The sequence below is a fragment of the Podarcis pityusensis genome (assembly GCF_964106645.2).
Source record: "Podarcis pityusensis genome assembly, chromosome: 13".
NCBI classification, from domain to species: Eukaryota; Metazoa; Chordata; class Lepidosauria; order Squamata; family Lacertidae; genus Podarcis; species Podarcis pityusensis.
Window position 1 is genome coordinate 50029436 of NC_138038.1, and position 23272 is coordinate 50052707.

The 23272-nt window shown below is 45.6% G+C and overlaps 2 protein-coding genes across 14 annotated transcripts in view; both read right to left on the bottom strand.

The window, feature by feature from the left end:
• Positions 1 to 1058: 1058 nt before the first annotated feature.
• CIDEB (cell death inducing DFFA like effector b) lies at positions 1059 to 8871 on the bottom strand. Its single transcript, XM_080980020.1, has 5 exons — positions 8688 to 8871; positions 4116 to 4260; positions 3786 to 3935; positions 2697 to 2887; positions 1059 to 1342 (listed from the first exon to the last, which is right to left on the bottom strand). The coding sequence occupies exons 1-5, from the start codon at positions 8726 to 8728 to the stop codon at positions 1207 to 1209; spliced, it is 663 nt and encodes a 220-aa protein (XP_080836146.1). The 5' UTR covers positions 8729 to 8871; the 3' UTR covers positions 1059 to 1206.
• A 907-nt stretch (positions 8872 to 9778) lies between these two features.
• Positions 9779 to 23272, bottom strand: part of LOC308462214 (immunoglobulin superfamily member 1-like) — a 119922-nt gene continuing 106428 nt past the window's right edge. For 6 of the 13 annotated variants that reach the window (XM_080979701.1, XM_080979697.1, XM_080979700.1 and 3 more), the window contains 10 exons: positions 22851 to 23147; positions 21255 to 21551; positions 19659 to 19955; positions 19002 to 19313; positions 18153 to 18254; positions 16631 to 16652; positions 15336 to 15380; positions 12641 to 12669; positions 11402 to 11559; positions 9779 to 10601 (listed from right to left, as the gene is read on the bottom strand). In XM_080979701.1, coding sequence (XP_080835827.1) covers positions 10473 to 10601; positions 11402 to 11559; positions 12641 to 12669; positions 15336 to 15380; positions 16631 to 16652; positions 18153 to 18254; positions 19002 to 19313; positions 19659 to 19955; positions 21255 to 21551; positions 22851 to 23147 — 1688 coding nt within the window. In that variant the 3' untranslated portion in view covers positions 9779 to 10472. Of the gene's footprint in view, positions 10602 to 11401; positions 11560 to 12640; positions 12670 to 14875; positions 15086 to 15258; positions 15381 to 16630; positions 16653 to 18152; positions 18255 to 19001; positions 19314 to 19658; positions 19956 to 21254; positions 21552 to 22850; positions 23148 to 23272 lie in introns of those variants that run through there. The other 7 variants (XM_080979702.1, XR_013979070.1, XR_013979071.1 and 4 more) reach the window with 7 other exon arrangements.

A 23272-nucleotide genomic window follows, 5' to 3' on the forward strand; every position in this document is an offset into this window, starting at 1 on the left:
AGACGGTGCTCAGGGATGATGGGAATTGTAGTCCCGCAACATCTAGCAGGCAACAGATTTTCTTATCCCTGCTTCATGTTGCATCTCTGTTAAGCTAGCAGAACCTGCCACACGGCGGCTATTCGCCACCTCCCCAACCATCTCCTCTGTGCCGAAAGGAAGGTCTGGTTCAAGGTTTCCTGTGTGTTTGGTTATTAAATACAGTGGTACCTTGGTTCTCAAACGCCTTGGTTCCCAAACGCCAGAAAGCCGGAAGTAAGTGTTCCGGTTTTGAACGTTTTTCGGAAGCCGAACGTCTGATTCTGCTGTTGTCTATTGTTTCTGGGGCGCCTGCACCAATCAGAAGCTGCGCCTTGGTTTCCGAACATTTCAGAAGTCAAACAGACTTCCGGAACGGATGAAGTTTGGCGCTTTTGTTTTTGCTATCTATTTTGCGTTTTTGTTTCTGAGGCTTTTTCGGTTCATTTGTTTTTGTGACTGCGTGGAATCCAGTTCAGCTACTGATTGATTGATTGATTGATTGATTGTGTGACTGCGGATATGGATAAAAGCTGACTATCATCAGTGCAGGTAAGAAGAAAAAAAAAACAATTTAAATTTTTATCACCTACAGTACAGTGGTACCTGTACATACACTTCACGTTACATACGCTTCAGGTTACAGACTCTGCTAACCCAGAAATAGTGCTTCAGGTTAAGAACTTTGCTTCAGGATGAGAACAGAAATCGTGCTCCGGCGGCGCAGCAGCAGCGGGAGGCCCCATTAGCTAAAGTGGTGCTTCAGTTTCAGGTTAAGAATGGACCTCTGGAATGAATTAAGTACTTAACCCAAGGTACCACTGTACTGTTATTTCTTTTATAGTGCAGTACATAGATTCTTGCTTTCGTTTTATGGATCAAAGGTCTGGTTAGATAGTAAAATTCACGTTAAATTGCTGTTTTAGGGGTTGTTTTTAAAAGTCTGGAATGGATGAATCTGTTTTTCATTACTTTCTATGGGAAAAGCGCGCCTTGGTTTTGGAACACGCTTTGGTTTTAGAACAGACTTCCGGAACGCATTAAGTTTGAGAACCAAGGTACCACTGTACCCTTTTTAATTAACATCCCCAACCGAAACAGAGATCTGGGATTTCTTTGGAGCCGAAAGAGCAGGTGCTGGGAAGGAATCTTGTCTCAGGAGAGGGAGGAAGAGGAGGGTGGCAGCTTTCAGCGTTCGTAGCTCACGCGGGCATGCGAGTGCCAGTTCTCGCCTCCGTCCAGGATCCGGCGGATGTAGTGGGATGCCCCAAGAAGAATGTGCCCGATGCCATGCATGACGGTGGATGCCACACGCAAGATCTCCCTTGGGAGGAAAGGAAAGGGGAACAAATTATATTAGTGCTGGGTTGTTGTTTTGCATTATTATAATTAATTAAATTTGTATGCCACCCTTCATCCGTAGATCTCAGAGCGGCTCAGAAGACAAAATCAATTTTAATTTTATTATTTTATTTATGGAATTTACTGTATTTTTCGCTCCATAAGATGCAGTTTTTTCCTCCTAAAAAGTAAGGGGAAATGTCTGTGCGTCTTATGGAGCGAATGTGTGGTCGATCGCTGGCTCCCTTTCCAGCCCCTTGCCCCCTTGCCCAGGCCTCCATTGTTGAATGTTCTGCAGATGGAGGCTGTTTGTTTCCCCAGCGACATGTGACTGGCTGATTAGATTATCTGTCTGGAAACTGTAGAAATGGCTCCCTTTCCTTTCCTAAAGAAGCTGCAGAACTGTGAGTTGAACCCCATAAAAGCAGGATTTTTACCCTTTGCAAACTAAGCTCAACAACTTTGAGCTGATCCTCAAAAAAACAGGGGCTTTTCCCCTTTGCAAAAGAAGCTGCACAACTGTGAGCTAATCCCCTCCCAAAAATGGAGGCAGTGAGAGATTTTACTTTCTTGGGCTCCATGATCACTGCAGATGGTGACAGCAGCCACCAAATTAAAAGACGCCTGCTCCTTGCGAGAAAAGCAATGGCAAACCTTAAAAAGCAGAGACATCACCTTGCAGACAAAGGTCTGTATAGTTAAAGCTATGGTTTTCCCAGTAGTGATGTATGGAAGTGAGAGCTGGACCATAAAGAAGGCTGATTGCCTTAGAATTGATGCTTTTGAATTCTGGTGCTGGAGGAGACTCTTGAGAGTCCCAGGGACTGCAAGAAGATCAAACCTATCCATTCTGAAGGAAATCAGCCCTGAGTGCTCACTGGAAGGACAGATCCTGAAGCTGAGGCTCCAATACTTTGGCCACCTCATGAGAAGACTCGACTCCTTGGAAAAGACCCTGATGTTGGGAAATATGGAGGGCACAAGGAGAAGGGGACAACAGAGGATGAGATGGTGGGACAGTGTTCTCAAAGCCACAAACATGAGTTTGACCAAACTGCGGGAGGCAGTGGAAGATAGGAGTGCCCGGTGTGCTCTGGTCCAGGGGGTCATGAAGAGTCGGACACGACTAAATGACTAATGTTTCCTCCTGCTCTGGTGGGTAAGACCTGAATCCATGGTTTCAAGCTTACAAGGAAAGAGATTCTGACTCAACATCAGGAAGAACTTTCTGACAATGGAGGTGAGGTGGTGGACTCTCCTTCCTCGGAGGGTTTTAAGCAGAGATTGGATGGCCGTCTGTCAGGGGAGATGTGGGGGAAGCTGGTTCCCAGACCCACCTTAGCACCTTCTTGGGCCCCAGACACTTGAAGTCGCAGCTCATGGAGTAGAGTCCGTAGAAAGTGGCCGAGATGTTCAGGCTGCCAAAGAGATCGCGGGGGTTGAGCTTGTAGATGTCAAAGGTGATGCGGGCAATGTCACGGCTGTTCCTCGGTTTCTCCCCGCTGAGCGCATAGGACCGGCTGCTGCCCTGTACAACACAGACAGAATCATAGAATCGTTGGACTCACCGCTGTCCATGGAGGCGCAGGTCAATTCTGTGTCCAGGGCAGCTGTCTACCAGCTCCATCTGGTACGCCGACTGAGAGAGTCTCGCCAGAGTGCCGCATGCTCTGGTTATCTCCCGCTTGGACTACTGCCATGTGCTCTACGTGGGGCTACCTTTGAAGGTGACCCAGAAACTGCAACTAATCCAGAATGCGGCAGCTAGACTGGTGACTGGGAGTGGCTGCCGAGACCATATTACAGCAGTCCTGAAAGACCTACATTGGCTCCCAGTATGTTTCCAAGCACAATTCAAAGTGTTGGTGCTGACCTTGAAAGCCCTAAACGGCCCTGTATACCTGAAGGAGCATCTCCACCCCCATCGTTCAGCCCGGACACTGAGGTCCAGCTCTGAGGGCCTTCTGGCGGTTCCCTCCCTGCGAGAAGCGAGGTTGCAGGGAACCAGGCAGAGGGCCTTCTCAGTGGCGCCCGCCCTGTGGAACGCCCTCCCATCAGATGTCAAGGAAATAAACAACTACCTGACTTTTAGAAGACATCTGAAGGCAGTCCTGTTTAGGGAAGTTTTTAATGTTTGATGTTTCATCATGCTTTTAATATTCTGTTGGGAGCCGCCCAGAGTGGCTGGGGAAACTCAGCCAGATGGGAGGGGAATGAATGAATGAATGAATGAATAAAATTATTATTAAGAGTCAAAGTGGCTTCAGGATTGCTCTCCTGTACTCTTTCAGACATGCAGTACTTACCTATATGTATTTATCTTGTGCACTTAGGAACATTCATTTTATTTACGAAGCCTTAGAATTCTTATGGAAATGAAGCCTGTAATTTTCCGCTGGCCTTCCATTCAACACCCTTTTGCTTACCCTGGCGTGGCTCCATTTCTGCCCTTTCTCCAGCGCCATCAAGGCCGTGTTATCGTCTAGGACGTCAAAGAATTCCTCTGTTTCCACAACGGTGCCATCTTCTTCCAGCACCAAGGAAACGATGCTGGAGATCAGCAGGGTCTCCCTTGCCTGGCGAAACAAGAAAACACACAAGCAGAGACCTTCATGTCAAACAAAGCACGGCCACTGCTTCCATTTCGCAGATGATAAAAGGGAGGGTGAAGAGGAGTAGCTTTACCCAAGGGCTTGCCAGCCAAGTGTGGAGCCAAGTGGAGGCTGGAAAATTGGCGGGAGGGAAGGGGTGCTCACCTTGATCAACAGCTCCTGCAAGGTCCCTGCAGTCAGACCTTTGCGGACGTTGCGCTTGTGGTCACAGACCCGGAATGGCCTCTGGGTTGGGGGACTCGGAGCCCAAACACGGCGGGTGAGTTCTGAACTCGCACTCGACACTGACCTGTGAGAAAGAGAGAGAGAGAGAGAGAGAGAGAGAGAGAGAGAGAGGTTGCTCAGAAGGTCTCGACCTGGCTGCCATAGCGTGCCTCTGAGCATGTGCAAAGTGTCCAGGGGGGACATCAGCACCCTAACAGAGAAACTGAACTTTTGGTAATGATCTGGGTTCGTCCAGGTGCCCTTTCGGTTGTGATGATTTGCACTCATGATGTTATCAGGACAGTTATACACGACCCAATGCTGTTTCTGCCTGTTTTCTTTACTTTTTTTGGTGTGTGTACAGTGGTACCTCGCGTTACAAACACCTTTGGATTACAGACTCCGTTAACCCGGAAGTAGTACTTCGGGTTAAGAACTTTGCTTCAGGATGAGAACGGAAATCGTGTGTCGGCGGCACAGCGGCAGTGGGAGGCCCCATTAGCTAAAGTGGTACCTCAAGTTAAGAACAGTTTCAGGTTAAGAACGGACCTCCGGAACGAATTAAGTTCTTAACCAGAGGTACCGCTGTATAATTTTTATTAAATTTTCTGTTTTACAATTTAGAATATTCATTTAAAGAACCTTAAAATGTCAATGACTTGCCTTCTTCTCTTTCCATGGTCCATTTTACATATCATAAATCCCTGCATATTTTACATAAACGAAACCATTCAGTAATCCATTATTACATCCATCAAAACTTCTTTACACTATTGAATTTATCTTAATGCTGCCAACTTTTTCAAGTATGCACAATCCCCCCCCCCATATATTCAATAAGCATTTTCCAGTCTTCTTTAAATGTATGTTCTTCTTGTTCTCTTATTCTACAGGGTGAATACAGAGTACACATGTTCCACAGGGCCTCTTTTAAAAGACTCGCCCTATATATGTTAGGTCTGCAAGCTGCGCATATACCACCAGTTGTAGTTGCCATTCTTCTTTAGTTGGGATCTCGCTCGTTTTCCATTTTGGGGCTAACAAAACATGGGCTGCACTAGTGGCAAACATAAATAACCTTTTTTGACACCTGGGAATTTCCATCTGAATTATCCCCAACAAAAAGGACTCTATTTTGGGGAGGATTTTTTTTTAGAATTGGGGAATCAGCCTGGAACTGAAGAGATAGCTCGGATGGTGGAGCATGAGTCTCTTAGTCTTAGGGTCGTGGGTTTTGAGCCCCACATTGGGCAAAAGATTCCTGCATTGCTGGGGTTGGGCTAGATGACCCTCAGGGTCCCTTCCAACTCTATGATTCTGTGAAATAAAACTCATAAAGTGGACTGATCCAGGAGAAATGCCGCGCTTATGCACTATGATTGCATCAATGACACTGGTATGGAGGGCCCTCTGTGTATCCTGCCTCTATCTACTGCATTCAAATTCCTTAATCCATAGGGTTATAGAACTGTAGGATTGTTTTACCAACTGCACTGGCTCCCGGTGGAGTACAGGATCAGGTTTAAGGTGCTGGTTTTGCCCTTTAAAGCCCTATGTGGCCTAGGACCCACGTACCTACGGGACCGCCTCTCCTGGTATGCCCCGCGGAGGACCTTAAGGTTCACAAATGACAACACTTTGGAGGTCCCTGGTCGCAAGGTGGTTAGATTGGTCTCAACTAGGGCCAGGGCCTTTTCAGTACTGGCCCCGACTTGGTGGAACGCTCTGTCACAAGAGACTAGGGCCCTGCAGGACTTGACATCTTTCCGCAGGGCCTGCAAGACAGAGCTGTTCCGCCTGGCCTTTGGTTTGGACTCAGTCTGACCCTTCTGTTTCCCTCCCCTTATGGTCTTGATTTATCAGCTACTTTAAAATGAAGCTGCATTTTAAATTGCATTTTAACCTGTATTTTAATCCCCCCCCATTATGTTTTTACTATGATTTTATTGGGTGTTAGCTGCCCTGCCCTGAGCCTGACTCTGGCCCGGGAGGGCGGGGTATAAATAAAATTTATTATTATTATTATTAAAGTTGGAAGGGACCCTGAGAATCATCATGCAGGAATATGCAGCTGCCCCATACAGAGGGATCAGACCTATAACCTTGGCATTATCAGCGCCACTCTCTAATCAGCTGAGCTATCCAGCTGTTATTGGCCCCTTACGCAGCTTGCAACCAGAGTACACGACATGACGCAATTTATTAGGTCTACGTGGAAATGCTTATCATGGTCTCTTCTGGTCCCTGGAATTTTGATGTCAAAGTCCAAATTCCAAGAGGAGGAAGAGGCGAAGGAGGTGCTAGTGGATTTGGGCTCTGACGCCAGCCCACAGGACAACTATCTCTTTGAATAAAGCAAAACCCCTTATTTATTGGGCAGAATGTCAGATAAAATACCGGGAATCAGGGAATTTTGCTCATTCTTGTTCTGTGGACAACACCGTTGTTTGCTTGAGTTTAATGGGAGACCTGCAGCAAAATGTTGCAGCGTGGAGTGGTCTTATTCATTTCCTCCCTCTCTCTCTCCCTCACCTCTAATTCTCTGCTCCTCTCAGTCAGGGTTTGGGGGCCACTGAGCCTGCTGAGTCCTCAGTGACCTGCATTTTTCATAAAATGGTAGAGTTGGAAGCGAGTCCAAGAGTCATTTAGTCCAACCCCCTGCAACGGACTGTCGTCATCTTAGGTCCCCGCTAAGCCACTGAGCCTCTTGGGCTTGCTGATCATAAGGATGGCAGTTTGAATCCCCGCAACAGTGTGAGCTCCCATTGCTCTGTCCCAGCTCCTGCCAACCTAGTAGTTCGAAAGCATACCAGCGCAAGTAGATAAATAGGGACCTCTGTGGTGGGAAAATAAATTGCGTTTTCGTGCACTCTGGTTTCTGTCACGGTGTCCCGTTGCGCCGGAAGCTGTTTAGTCCTGCTGGTCACATGACCCGGAAAGCTGTCTGTGGACAAACGCCGGCTCCCTCGGCCTGAAAGCGAAATGAGCGGCGCAACCCCATAGTCAAATTCGACTGGACTTAACCATCCAGGGGTCTTTTACCTTTACCTTAGGTCCCTTCTAGGCCCCTCCTAAGATGTTTTGTACTCGTACAAAGCTTGCGGTTCCCCCAAGCATTCCAATCTCCCCCCACGTGTTTCCCATTGGCCCCATATTGGCTATATCTGCTCTCACCAGCTGAGTTTGCTGTTAGAAGGCGAAAGATCCTTCAGACCTTAGCAGACGGGTTTGGCTAAAGGATTGTAAGGAAGGAGGAAAGGATGGTAGGAAGCACTGCATGCCCGAGGTATAAACCCAGAAACCTCCATCCAGCCCTCCCCCATGCATCCTTTCCAAGTGTCCCTATTTTCTAGGGACAATCTCGGATTTACAGAAGCCATCCCGGTTTTTTATTTGATCCCGGAATGCCCCGCTTTTCCTTGGGACACCCCTATTTTCATGGGAGAAATGCTGGAGGGTCTGGAGTTATGCGACCCCCGAGCCAAGCAGATAAGTAACTATACAACCTTTAGAAGACATCTGAAGGCAGCCCAGTATAGGGTAGTTTTTTTAAAAAAAAAGTTTAATGTTTTATTATGTTTTTATATACCGTATTTTTCGCCCTATAGGACGCAATTTTTCCCCTCCAAAAATGAAGGGGAAATGTGTGTGCGTCCTATAGGGCGAATGCAGGCTTTCGCTGAAGCCTGGAGAGCGAGGGGGGTCGGTGCGCACTGACCCCTCTCGCTCTCCAGGCTTCAGGAAGCTATCTGCTAGCCGTGGGAGACGCAGCTCTCCCACGGCTAGCGGAGAGCTTGCCGGCACCCAGAAGCTTCTCCCTGCCGCTAGCCCCGCAAGCTTGGGGGACAGCGGGGAGGCGAAACGCCGCCATCCCGCTGTCCCCCGACCTGGTTTGAAGGCTGGCGGCGGGGAGAAGCACGCTTCTCCCCACCGCCATCCCCGCAAGCTCGGGGGACAGCGGGGAGGCGCAGTGCGCCTTCCCGCTGTTCCCCGACCTGGTTTGGGCTTCAGGCAGATATCTGCAAGCAGTGGGAGCCCGGCGGGAAGTCGCAACGGTCTCCCAAGGCTTGCGGAGAGCTTCCTGTTCTGTGGGCTGGGGTCGGGGGAAACTCGGACTTCCCCCGCCCCAGCCCCGCTCCTCTGGAGGGGGAAATAATTTCCCCCCCTTTATTTCTCCCCTCCAAAACTAGGTGCGTCCTATGGGCCGGTGCGTCCTATAGGGCGAAAAATACAGTATGTTGGAAACAGCCCAGAGTGGCTGGGGCAACCCAGTCAGATGGGTGGGGGTATAAATAATACAGTTGTTATTATTGAATTGGACAACCATATTTTCATCAGAGAAATGTTGGAGGGTATGCCACTGGCCTGTGGCAGTTAAGAGTGCTGGACTCTCAGACTAACCTACCTTGCAGGGTTGTTTTCGCGGGGATTAAATGAGGAGGGAGGGAACGATGTACACCCCCATTTGAGCTCCTTGGAGAAGGTAGGATAGATAAATAAATCAGTACTCACTTTAACAATGTCGATGGCACCAGGGCGTTTATGTACTCCATTTTGTCCAAGGAGGGCGTTGTGTGGATCTGTAGGTAATAGAGGCCCTCTTGCCAGTAGCTCAGCTGCGAAGGGGGAATCCGGGTTGTTTTTGTCTGCCTGGACTCTGGACCATGTGGCTCATGCGCTGTGAGTTGTCGGCTGGCGGGAGCAAATTCCAAAGTGAGCCATTGGAGGCACAGCCAGGGAGCGCCAGTGAATAACTTCGAGGGTTGTCGCAGGTGAACTGTGCTGCTCTTAGCTGATTTGATTTTGCGAAGGGGCAGCCGGAGGGCTGAAGAAGCTCACAGAATACCTTTTGTTTTATTGACGACGGTGTTCATTAATTAACTGGCTTTCCTATGGAAAAAGATTGCCCAAACAGGTACAGTCGTACCTTGGATCTCAAATGCCTGGGTCCCCGAACAAATCAGCTTCCTGAACAATTGAAACCCGGAAGTGAGTGTTCCGGTTTTCAAACGATTTTCGGAAGCTGAACGTCCAGCGGGCTTCCTCAGCTTCCAATTGGCCACAGGAGCTTCTTGCAGCCAATCGGAAGCCGCGCTTTGGTTTCTGAACATTTTGGAAGTCGAATGGACTTCCTGAATGGATTCTGTTCGACTTCCAAGGTATGACTGTATTGGGAGGGGGAGGGGTGGGGGGGAAGAAGAAAGCTGACAACACATTTTAAGCATCACACTGACATGAGAAACGATGACAGGAGAAGGGTCAGTTTTTATATATCCCATTCCTTCCGTAGGTGCAGATTTAATTATTGCAGCAGGGATGTGGGACTCCCAGATTCTTTCAAAAGTAGAACATGTAAGAAAAACAGTTCGCTTATTTTAGTTTTATGGGCTTATGTGTCATACACTACCTACAGAGCATATGGAAGGCATAAATACCAGCACACTGTCGGAGTAGATACCCAAGTCCTGACAATGTTTCTCGTTCCCTAAACTGATCCCATCTGGACCCATAATCCAAGGCATTTTGGTTTTGAGGCAGAATAATTAAAAGGGAGCACCGTCCACCATGCAAGCCCCACAGACATGAACAGGTGCTGGTAATAATAATATAATAATAAATTTATTATTTATACCCCACCCATCTGGCTGGGTTGCCATCTGGGCAGCTTCCAACACACATAATAATAATAATAAAACATCAAAAAATTAATAGTAACAATCAGATCCTATATAAAAAGCCACAATAACTTTGGAATAAACAACCTATATCAAATAAAGCAATACTCAACAATCTATTAGGATTCAATACTAAACAGTAAAATTAAACATCAGCAAATGATAATCTAGCAGTTCACACTTATCAATTACAATAAGGAATTACTAATCTATAATCAATAAAATAACAGCAGATAACAATGCACAAATACCACAAAATGTACAAAATCATGTAAAAGGGTCAAGCTGAGCAACAAGGACACACAACTTATAAAATTATTTTTAAAAACGAACGGAAGTCAGAGTCCTTTGTCTGTAAGATGGGGGTTCTCCTCACTGAGGTCCAGTAACTTGAGACAGCAACCCAGGTGGAATTTCCTTCACCTGGTTGAACTGTGCGTGTCCCACACCCACTCATTTCAATGGAGCAGAAAACATTCGTGGGCTGGGCTGCAAGGCTCCCCATTCATTTCAGTGGAACTTGTGAAAGAGGCTTTTTGTCAGTGGATCAGGGCTTCGTGGTTCACACCTCCACTGGGGAACTGTCCTGTCCTTTTGGGCTCTAAAAAACGGCCACCTTGTTTCATTTCACAGTGAAGGTTTGGGTTTCCAGAATCTGGGATGGGACTGGCTCCTCCGAGGGTCTGTCGCTTTCTTCCAAGAAGAATGTGGAGCAGGGGAAGCTGAGAAGCGAGTACGTTGCATCAATTTCCTGGAAATAAACAACAACAACAACAACAACAATAGTAATTCGTCCATCTGACCGGGTTGCGCCAGCCACTCTGGAAATGCAAGGAAAGAGCTATAAGGGAGAAGGATGAAAAGCCCATGGAGACAGAGTGTGCATACTGGATTTGAACTTTTTGGATCATTCTTTGTCTAGCTCCTTCCCTTTGACCTTACTGCCTTGGGTGACCCTGCTGGGAGTATGAGATTCCCGACGGCTTCGCTCACAAGGGTCATGGGAACGTGCAAGCCCACTCACCACGACAAGGTGATGATCTAGTGAATGAGTGTTGAAGCAATGATTCTTCAACATCAACTTCGTTGGACTGGTCATGTTGTGTGGATGCCTGATTATTGTCTTCCAAAGTGACCGCTCTATTCCAAACTTAAAAATGGAAAGCGTAATGCTGGTGGTCAACGAAAGAGGTTTAAAGATTGTCCCAAGGCAAATCTAAAAAAATGTAGTATAAACACCGACAACTGGGAAACACTGGCCTGCGATCGCTCCAGTTGGAGAACAGCCTTTACCAAAGATGTCATGGACTTTGAAGACACTCGAACTCAGGACGCAAGGGAGAAATGCGCTAAGAAGAAGGCGCACTTGGCAAATCCACACGGTGATCAACTCCCGCCCAGGAACCAATGTCCCCACTGTGGAATGATGTGTGGGTCCAGAATTGGCCTCCACAGTCACTTATGGACTCATTGTTAAAACCGTGTTTATGGAAGACAATCTTACTCGGCTACGGGTGATCGCCAGAGAAGAAGAAGTGATTTGAAACTTACGGGGAATTCAAAATTGGCTCCAGAATCGGTGTCTTCATCTGCCTTCTTCTTTTCTAATGGATGCCTGGCTTTTGGCATGGGGCTTTTGGCTTTTGGCAGGATCCCCCAGTCTTCACTTGCTGGCTGCATCCAGCCAGGCACGTTCCTTTCTTCGAGATCTAAGCATTAAAACCAACGTGGTTAACACCTACATCCTCTCATCTTTAACCCAACGCAACTTCCTTTTACCTGCAAGTCCTTGGTTGGCCTGTAGGCAGAGCTCCTTTTCGCAAAGTGAAGGTGATCTTTTTGAGCAGTTTTCTGCTTCACCCACGCTTTCAAGGTACGTGTCCGCGTGCTTTGCCCCTTTTTTTGCTCCTTTCCCAGGGAAAACCCTCTCTTCCGCTCTAAATCAGAGCAAACGTCAATCCAGAGAAAACCTGAATTGCTGTTTGCTCCAATTAAGCACTAAAGAGCAGTTTTCCCTGGTGTGTGTGGGAGCAGCAGGGCAATAGAAGATGTGGATAAGCCCTCCTCAGCAGTAAACAACAGGTTTTCCTCTTTTTTTAAAAAAAAATGTTATTAAGGTTTATGGAGGAAAATAAAAAACTTAATATCTTTTCCCTTTTTTAAACCAAACCAAAACTTTTATCTAGAAACAGTGGTACCTTGGGTTACATACGCTTCAGGTTACAGACTCCGCTAACCCAGAAATAGTACCTCGGGTTAAGAACTTTACTTCAGGATGAGAACAGAAATAGTGCTCCGGCAGCACAGCAGCAGCAGGAGGCCCCATTAGCTAAAGTGGTGCTTCAGGTTAAGAACAGTTTCAGGTTAAGTACGGACCTCCGGAACGAATTAAGTACTTAACCCGAGGTACCACTGTACAATGGAAACACAGAAAAGCGGGGGGAGGGGAAGAAATAAATAGAGAAAGAAAAAGAAAGAAATAACAAAAAGAATATTAAGAAGTCCCAGATGCTGCAACTGTTCCTCATTGGGGAGTTGCAATTCACCTGGTGCATCCTGGGTCACAGGTATAGTGGCAGGAGTGCCACCTTTTCCTTCAATAGCTGCACGACAGGCAGAAATTCAACAGGTGTGTTTTCTCCCAACATGGAGGAGTTGCGGGAAATGCTTCACCGTTTTAATGTCTGCCTGCCCCTTGGCTCTTAAAGACACAGGGGACCTGTCAGAAAAAAAAGCATTGATCCTTCTCTGGAACCCTAATAAGGATGTAAAGTTTAATGTCTTACTTACTTGTAGAGACTCCAACGGGGTCTTTGCGTCTGCAAGACAGAACAAAGGTTTAAGCAGGGGGTAGAAGCTGCAGGAAATCCAAAAGAGGTGGGAGCTACTGAGACCGCCAACTTTAAAAACTGGCCCTGCTCCTCTGCCTTCAGGAGCAGGAGGAGGTTAAACAAACTGAAGGACGTTGTCCTCTTTCTATGCTTTTCCTGATGGAAACATGCAGGTGGGGACAGATATACCCCTGATTTAAGTCATTCACATACTGTCTTCTGTTGTATATTATTTACTACAAAGCTCGATGACTAAACTCTTTAGTGACGAAACGTTGGATTACTGGAATGACGTCTGAGCACTGAACCACTTGTGGTATATCACAAGTGGACTCTTTATTACTGCATTTGCAAAAGTTCAAGATAAAATCTACTTTGGGAAGAGAAGAATTGAGCACTGAACCACTGATATATTACAAGTGAACTTACTTACGGTGTTTGCTGTTGTTTAAGATAACACCTATCTGGGAAAGAAACTACTTTTTGCCATTTTTAGGGACGTTTATTGTTAGTTTACAGACAGTTGCCTTTTCGGTTTCAGGAGCGGCTTGGCATGCAAAGTTTAGCAAGGGAAACTTTGTCCTGGGTTACCCCACTGTGGAGGTGTGTTATTCGAAAACCTGCTTAATTTCTCTGTGCTGCACTGCTGCTCAAAGCACGGGAGCAGCGTTAGTGCAAAAGTGGTGACCTATTTGTTGTGGGACGTAATCCATTGGAGCAGTCAAGTATAACATTCCTTGTTTCCCTAGAGTGGACACAGACAGGGGGACGTTACTCCAGCCAGGAAGACTTCCTGTCACACCTGGTCTGGAGCATCCTTCCTTTGCGTGTGACCAGGTAGATGGGCATGGCCCTAGGAGACCCTGTAAAAGGGCCAGACACACAGCCATCCTCCTCTTTTGATGCCATTTCTTCTCTTGGACTGCACTGCTGGCTCTCTGCCACACTGTATCTGTAAATGCAAGCTAAAGCCTGCCTTCAGAGATCATACTGTGAAATGAATGTGAGACAACTTTTCATTGCTTATAAGAAAGACTCTTCTGTCTTCATTCTTTTAGGAGGGAATCAAAGGGGTTTTACCAGGAACATACTCCAATCTGGGCATGCCAGATTGGATTGCTTAACCAAAGAGATTTAAACGATAACCGTGTGGAATGAAAAGGGGGCCTCCGAGGGGGTCTGCGCCGAAAACAATTGACGAATGACAACAGGAAGAATAAAATTTCTCTTGCATGTTAACATACCTATGGATTTGTTAAATACGATTGAAAGTTTCATACCAGTGACTGAGATAACAAGATAACAGATTAAGGTCGGAATTATGATATTGGGAACAAACAAGAGAAGGGAAAAAGCAGGAACAAGAAATAAAAATTTTCTCCTGACCAGCCAGAACATGGGAAGTCTCTCTAAATTATTTAATCGGAATGTATAATTGACTTTATTATTTGTATTATGATGTGGCAAGATTTGATATGTTATTAATTGGAATGTTATTAATGAATAATAAAAATTGTTTTTTAAAAAGAGAGATTCAAACGAATCTGCAACTAGCTTCTTGCTGTATAGAAGGGGAATGAGCTCTGCTATATATATATAACTCACTAGCCTGAGTTAGGAAGGATAATACCGTATTTAATCAATAGATCCTCTCTGACTCCCCACAACATTCCCACATTTGTAACAAGCACAAAGGAATTTGCTGGATTGAGCCAAAGACTCATCCTGTCTGGCATTCTGTTCTCACAGTGGCCAACAGCCATGCTCTCCCCACTGCCTCTGACACAGCTGTTGCGTCTGAAGCCATTGGCAGCATGTTCCCCATAATTTTTTCTGAACATCTTTCAAAGCCTTCTGTGCTTGTGACATTACTGTATCTTGTGGGAACAAGTTTGTTTATATAGCTATGTGGGTCTGAATGAAGCACATTTAGGAGAACATGCCTGTATCTCTTTTAACCAGAGGTCTACTATTACATTTTGAAGTCCATCACAACATCTGCCACAACTGCACCCATAGAGGAGTCTAGAAATGTTGGCAACTTTCTTACCCCATTAGTGTGTGTGTGTGTGTCTCTCTCTCGCATACAGAACAACAACACACAGATTTTTAAAAGGATTACTATATAGTTCTGTGTGTAGCTTTAGCTTATAAAACAGACTGAGCTGAAATGCAGCCTTTGAATTAAAACTACCTTGCAAAGAAGTGCTACTATATTCAAACTCCTGGCTTTGAATGACAAACACCGTCAAAGAAAAGGAAAGAATCATCCTCTTTAATCAAATATTCTGGCGCTCCAGCAAATGATTTAATTGTTCCTGCTGGGGGGGGGGGGAGGAGGCTTGAAACTGTGCCCTCCCTCCACTGATGTTGAGCTTTGCTGAATGTTTTGGGATGCGAAGGCCTGGAAAAAAACAAACAAATAACACCCCCCCTCTATTTGTTTCCCAAACATTAAAATCCAAAAAACAAACAGGGGCAAAAGCTGGGTGTCCCTGCAGTTTATCTAGTCCCCCCACCAAGTCTACCCAAGTCTAGTTGAGATTTTGGTCTGCCGTCCAGGTTAGCTGCGCCTACCCTCTCTGTCCTCCCCCCTGCAAGATGATGGAAGATAAGAGAGGCACGCTAGAGGGGAATGCTCTGCTCCTTCCTACCGTCTTTTCAGGGACTGCCGAATGTCCAGTGTTTGCCAGTAGCTGCTGGAAAGGAATGGGGAGAGGAACTAAACACACAAAAAGCAGCTGAAAATGAAGAGGATATTGGGGGCGGGGAGGACTAATATACTGTCTTATCTCAAAGCAAATCCATTTGGGGACAGACCACGGCTTAGTGACAGAGCACATGCCTTGCACAGCAAAGGTCCCAGGTTCTAGTCCCGGCATTTCCCGGTAAAAAGCTCCAGGACACAGGACTGGAGAAGAGAGAAAGGCCCCTGAGAGCCTGCTGTCAGTCAAAACAGGTAACGGTAGAACAGGTGGCTTTCTTTATCTTTACTGGGAATTTGAACACGTGAAGCTTGATAAGCAACAAGAATTTCTGCCCTGCTAAAAGCCCACCAGGAAAGAAAAGCGTCAGCTCTCCTGGGATGGCTAGGCTTTCGTAGTTGTGGAGAAGAGGGCAGACTAAAGGAATGACTTCTCCACCTAGCACATTGCCTGACTTGTGGGTCTCACTGTCACAGGATGTGGGGCTGCTGTTTATACAAAGTCACAGGAGAGGTTTATCAGCGGTTGTTAAGGATCATGGCAGCAAAATGGTAACCTCCAAGGTCAGAGGCAGTATGGATAGCTCAGTTGGTTAGAGCGTGGTGCTGATGATGCCAAGGTTGCAGGTTTGATCCCCATATGGGGCAGCTGCATATTCCTGCATTGCAGGGGATTGGACTACATCAGGCACCCCCAAACTCAGCTCTCCAGATGTTTTGGGACTACAATTCCCATCATCCCTGACCACTGGTCCTGTTAGCTAGGGATGATGGGAGTTGTAGTCCCAAAACATCGGGCAGGCTGAGTTTGGGGATGCCTGAATGATGCTCAGTTTGGGGATGCTAGATTATCCTCAGGGTCCCTTCCAACTCTAGAATTCTATGATTCTATCTCTGAAAACCAGGGGAGCAGGAATTAGGAATGGCCTTCTGGTGGGCTTCCCAGAGGCATCTGGCTGGCTACAGTTGGAAAATGGAGGATGGGCCAAATGAATCCCCTTTGCCTTGTGCTAAAAAGTTCTTTTTATCTTCATGCAAAAAGGTGGCTTTTTTTAGCAGCCACACCCTTGCAGCCTCTTGTCACTCCTGACTGCATGTCCCTGCTTCTGTTTTTAAACACACAGCAGCCCCAACTCCTCCGATGACGGGCCACACAAACCGCAGCATCATGTCCAACAGCTTGGAGGAAGCTGCTTCTGACAGCTGCTGGTGATTGCTGGCCCCCAAGTTTTCATACTCACTCACCTTGCTGTGATCGCTCTCTTATCTGAGAAAAGAAAAAAAGTTTGTGAATGCGTGTGACTCTTAAGTGAAGAAGGAGACAGGGTACCAGAGTTCCCACATTTAGAGCATGTAAGGCGCAATATCCTCTAGAATGCTGCACTTTACATTGCTTGGCTGGGGAACAGTGCTGCAACACTCAGAAGGTTTGAACAGTCTTCAGTGGCAGCCCCATGGAGAGGGCATTGCAAAGAATTTTAGATCTGTGTCCTGGACAAATAGATGGGGCTGCTCCCTTTTATAACTCTGCTTCTGTGCTTCTAACTGCAACCTGACACACAGAAATGGAACAGGCGAGGTTTCTTCTCATAAAAAATACTGATGGAAATAGCTTCTCCTGCAAATGCAGGTTTTGGTGTGTCAAGCTGTTGTTGAAGACATGAGGATAAACATGAAGAAGGCAGAAGCAAAGAACAAATAAGAGGAGCTCTAACAGGAAGTAAAATAACTTGGTTTAACTGTATACAACTGGAGCAACGGACAAAGAAGTGGTTAAGGGAAAACAAGAACTGCAAAGAATATACAAAATTTGAAAAAAAAAGATTATAAAAAGGGGAGATAAAGAAGAAAATACAGTTATAAAAGAAGAAGTCAGTGAAATTAATTTTTTTTTAGTAGAAATGGAGGATCAAGAAATTAGAAGAGGTGTGGGAAAAAGAGACAACAGTGCAGATAAACAGTCAAAGCTGGGGGGAAATATGAAAATGCTGTCTATAAGAAGAAAAGAAAATTATTATAAATAAGTTTGGAGATGGTATTTAATACCAGTCAGATTAAATCAAATAAACAAGGAATAGTCGGTGCTATGTTGGAGGGGATGCCAGGAAACCGGGAATTATGTTCACATGTGGTGGGGGTGTAAGTATGTACAATTTTTCCGGCAAAGGGCTTTTAAGGAGATAACCGAAAACACTGGGTTAAAGCTGACCAAAAGTCCAGAGGTGGCATTATTATCAATTTACGATGGGGTGGAAGGTTTTCAGGCTAGAAAGGACTTGCTCACAAATTTATTGACAGCTGCACGGATTATTATAGCTAGCAAGTGGAAGGGGCAAGCAGGGTATAAAATGGAAGAATGGTATAAAGAGGTGTGGGCTATAGCTATTAATGATAAATTAACATGTGCTATTAAGGTAAGACGGGGAATACGCAGGAGAAATGATTTTGAGGAGATATGGAGGGTGTTTGTAGAATTTGTACTGTTAAAACGGAAAGGGGTCAAACCATCGCAAGAGGCGTTGGAATTTTGGCAGGTTGGATAGTTGCAATGGAATTATCTTGGTGGTGGGGTGCACATTTTCATTCTTATTTATTTATGATTATTACTTTGTCAAAATAAAAAAAAATGAAGAAGGCATGCTCTGCATAAGCAGTTAGTGATATTTCTGGCTGTGATGATTCCACCAGGTGTTATTTCCACCCACATCTGCATTCTTCCTGGGATGTCCACCTCCCCAGGCTCAGCTTCCCCTGCCTTGCCAAATACCTTTGTGCTTCCTCCTATAAATACAGACAACAAACACCAGGAGGAGGAGACATCCGCCGGTGCCACATCCAATGGCCAGTGGGAGAAGAAAAGGATATGAACCTGCAAGAGAATTGCTGTTGATCAGAACGGGTTATTGATCAGAGAACTAGTCAATTGTTACAAAACGAAGACTTGGCTAGTATCTATGAACTTTGCTGCTCCACATATTCCCCTCTTTGGCCATTCTAACTTCCACCCTTCCTCTTTCCTCCCTGGTCTCTGAAGGTCCATTGATTGTCCCTTTCTAAATATTATTTTTTCCAACCATCCATATTCTGTAGTTATAGGCTGCCTTTCAGGTCGGCCCTCTCAAACAGAAGCATGGCAACATCATAAAATTCCTATTTTATCATCTAAAACATAGCCACGCATGATAAAATAACAGTACAGTACCATCAGATTAAAAACAATACCACAAGACAAAAATAATAACGGTACAAAAGCAAACAAATCAGGCAGCAGTAGCACTGTTTCCATTTATTTTCGTAGGGTGAAAATAATATTCCGCACTGAGCTGAATCAGGTGGGTTATTTACAGTGCAACATTTATTTATTTATTTATTTGGATATTTTGCTCCCTTCTAGTGCAACTGCAGCACTGAGGGTGGCTTATAACCTATAAAATCACAATTTTATACAAATATAAAACAATGAAAGAGGAAGGAAGGAAAGAAGGAAGAAAGGAAGAAAGGAAGAAAGGAAGAAAGGAAGAAAGGAAGGAAGGAAGAAAGAAAGAAAGAAAGAAAGAAAGAAAGAAAGAAAGAGGGTCCCTTTCTTAAAAATAACAGCCTCATGAGCGGGGCGTACCTTTTTCTGAATTGTCCTTCTTTTGGTCTGTGGTTGATTTGGGATCACAGCAGGTGGATGATTTCCTGCTCTCCTGAGCATAGGTGCTGCTGGTTGAGGTGCTATAATGCAGACTCAACTGCGAAGAGCTGGACCAGGAGGTTCTTGATGCAAGGAGCTTTGTGCGTGTTGAGGGTCTTCTTGTGATGTAGCGAGAAGAGCTGGTTGATGAAGTTGCCAGTGTTGACGTTCTAGGGGGCCTGGTTGTGGCGGCAAAACTCAGAACAGCCTGGTCCGGGGTGGAAAAGGTAGGCGTTGTGGAAAGTGGTTCATCTGCAGAGAGAATCAAAGAGAATCCCAAGGTCAGAAGGGATCCCCATGTGACGACATCCCTTGTATGCTCCTCGGGGCAGGCACCCTGCCTTTGTTTCCTTCGATGTTGTCCTGGAAGGCGCAATGTGTTTCAAAGGCAGACTGGAAACAAGCAAGCTGATAAATAATAGAAGAAAAGAGGAGTTTGGAAGGACTATGAAATTACGGGTGATCTTCGAATTCTGTACATATTCTACTAACAAAATTATTCCCCCTATTCCTCGCCTGCCTAACCTCCCCCAACCTCAGTCCACCTTCCCATTTCCCCCTCCAGGAGACCCATATTGCAAACAAAGGCCTCCTCACCCAATACCAAAATCCTGATGGAGTTGCTCTCTCTGGATGGGAACTCTCGCCCTGATACCACAATGTGGTACTTGCAGGAGTAATCGCCACCATCTTGAGGAAGAAGCAGTTGTATGTGTGTGAAGGTGTTCAGAGAGGAGGGGACATTGATGAGTTGCAGTTGCCTCTTGTCCTTGAAAAACTGGATCTTTGATACATCACGGCGTTCATAAGCTGAACATCTAAGCTTTATGGACTCTTCTCTTCTGTAGCTATCCTTTTCTGGTGAAACAGTTAAGACTGGGGGACGAGGGTGATCTGAGAAGGAAGTAGAAGGAGCACAGAGAAAGGAAGAACAATCTTTGTTAAACACCTCTGTTTCAGGAATTTGGAGCATAACCATCCTACAGTTTAATTATTTTAACAAAACAGTGGTACCTCTGTTTAAGAACTTAATTTGTTCTGGAGATCCATTCTTAACCTGAAACTGTTCTTAACCTGAGGTACCACTTTAGCTAATGGGGCCTCCTGCTGCTGCCATGCCGCCGCCGCGCGATTTGTGTTCCCATCTTGAGGTAAAGTTCTTAACCCGATGTACTACTTCCAGGTTAGCGGAGTCTTTAACCTGAAGTGTCTGTAACCCGAAGTACCACTGTAGCCCCTCCAGTAAACCTTTGGATCTGTAGCTCTGGGTGGGGTCTTGGAATCTCTAACAGAGAATTCCTGTCAAGCTTCAGGGAATCAGCTTCCTCCCCCTGTGGCAGTGGATAAGCAGGACAAAGGAAAAGGAGTCTTCTTACCAGTTATAAACTTTAATGATCACAGAGAGAGAACAAACAACACATCTCTTCTGGAAATGGCGGTGCTCCCAAATAAGGATCACACCCCCTTCCGTCACTCCTATGTCTTGTAATCTGAGCTTGTACCTTCTGTGCTTTCTGTTCTGACACTTTCTGAGCTCATATTGACCTTGGGCTGAGCAGAGGAATGCTGTCCAGAGACTGTGAATCTGTTAACCCTCTCTCTCCCAGTGTTTCTTCTTCCAGCTGTTCCCCATCCAGTATTCCCCAGCTCCTGCCTTCTGAGCTATGTCCCTCTGCAAACGATGGTTCCACATTTATGTCTTCCGAGTTCAGTTTGCACGTCAGGATGCGCAGAGGAAAAACCTCTTCCTTGTCTGAGTAACTACAGCTGCCCATTCCCCACTAATGAGATGAGAGTGTCCAAGTTCAATACAGTTTGAGATTTTAAGGCACTTCTTCTTATACAGTGGTACCTTGGTTCTTGAACTTAATCCGTTCCGGAAGTCCATTCGATTCCCGAAATTGTTCAGAAAGCAAGGCGTGGCTTCCTGCACTCAAGTGGAAGCCACATCAGACGTTTGGCTTTCGAAAAACGTTTGAAAACCGAAAGATTTACTTCCAGGTTTTCAGCATTCGGGAGCTGATTTGTTTGGGAACCAAGCAATTCGACAACCAGGGTACCACTGTAAATCATAAACACTTGATTGTCACCTTGTAAAATAACCAGGCTGACATTTCCCATGTTCCCCACTCCCTGCTAGACACGGAGACCTTTCGGATCTCCTCCATCAGCATGCAGAAGAAACTCTCTCACCTGTCATGACTACAGAGATGGAAGAGCTCATTGGGGACTGGATCATCTGTCGTGAATTCTGCACCCAGTATAGGCATTTGTATATTCCAGCAGTATTTTTATTCACAGGGAATGCTGCATAGGGGCCGCTTCCTTGATCTGGCAACACCTTGTATTTCTGATCGTGTTGTTCCTTGTAGAAGTTGAATCCTGCCACGTCCATTTCCTCAGGAGCTGAACAGGTCAAGGTAACCCGTTCTCCTGGACTGTAAACAGGTTCCTGTGGTTGCTGAAAAAGATCAGCCGGTGGGAAGGACGCTGGGTTCCACAGGAAGCAGAGGGAGAGAAGCATCCAAAGATTTAGGGAACAACGTAAAAGGGAAAGGTTTTCTGTTTTCTCACAATTTCCTTTCTAAGACTGACACATACTGTATGTTTCCTTCCATTTCATTAAAGGATTTCTACCCCGCTTTTCATTTGCAGAAAGTAGTCTACATAATAACAAATAATTGGAGAGAATAAATCTGTGAAAAATAATCATCAATAAAATAATCACAACGGCTAGTATAATATTAAAGTCAGAGAAGGCCGAAGGGGTAGGTATTCAGTTCACCCCACGGTTTCTGCCCGCCTGATCTCAGCAGGGAGAGCATTCGGTAGGTAGGAATGGAAAAGGATCTCTGCAGCCCCCAACCAGATGGAGCTTTGCAGGCGATATGGTTAAGAGGAGAATCACATCCTCAGAATGCAGAGACTTGGATGGTCTATAAATGGGAGAAGTCAGGCAGTCCGTCAGATTACCTGCTCCTGGGCTGCTGAGAGCTTTATAGGCCACAATTGTCCCAGGTGTCAGGTACCCCCCTGAGCATCCTTGCTGCTGCATTCTTCACTAGCTGCTGCTTCTGAACCAATGCCGAGGGCAGAACATTAGAGCAATCCACTTTTTAGGTTACCTGTGCATGGATCCCAGTGAATAGGCTGTGAAAGAGCAGGCGGACCTTGTAATATTATTACCCTTGTCACTCAGATGACTGAGCCTCCAAAACCAGGCTTGAAGCCAGACTGGAATTAGTATCTTCCAATCTTCCATAATTAAACACCTTTAATAGACATGAATTCTTTTAGGACTCTCATTAATGGAGTGGAACAGCAGGTCAAGTTCAGCAAAAACATTTACTTTTGAAATCCTTCCCAGAGGTCTGGACATCCTAATGATATCACACAACCTTCAGGGGATTAAATTAAAAAACAACACCCATTTTAAATAGCATAGATCCTCCCTGAAGAACGCGGGGAATTGAAGTTTTGCGAGAATGCAGAGAAACATCATTAGCAATCTCTATAACCTCCGTAAAATCAATATTGCCAACATTTCTTGCGAGAAAACAGTGGCAGCCAACTGGCTTAAGTTTAGAAACAGACAGAAACCTTTTCTCCTCATTAATATAAAAAACAATTTTGTTGGGAATAAGTGGTATATGATTTCTTTCCACAAGTAAAAAGAAAAAGAAAAAGGTAGCAACCCACATAAATATGCCAGATTTTCTGGATTGCCCTTAGTAAGATGAAAACAACTTATTGAGTCTTCAGTTAATGAACTAGCAGAACTTTCCTCACCCGTGATAGAAAACTCAATGCGGTTACTCTGTGCAGAGAGTCGTCTTGCACTGCTTTCTTCCATGTAGGCACAAACAAATGATTTCTTTATTTCCTGAAATTCTGCAGTGATTTCCAGGGTATTATTGAAGTCTTCTTGGAGTTTAGTCCACCCACGTTCTGCCTTCATTTCATAAAATAAGAACTTGGCTGCCAGCTGCCCTTCCGGGTGGGAGCATTTCAACGTGATCCGTTCCCCCTGGAGAAAGGACTGTCTTGGAGGGATGATGGACAGCTCTGGAGCTGGTGGAGGCAGAACTGCATTGGGGAAAGGGAAGAAGTGCAAGGGGAAAATGCCATTCAGCCCCTTCCCTCTTGTAGTCCCTCATCCCCATTTTTTTTTAATGAGTTGTTGGTTCAAGGTATGCTTGTTTAGTGCCAAG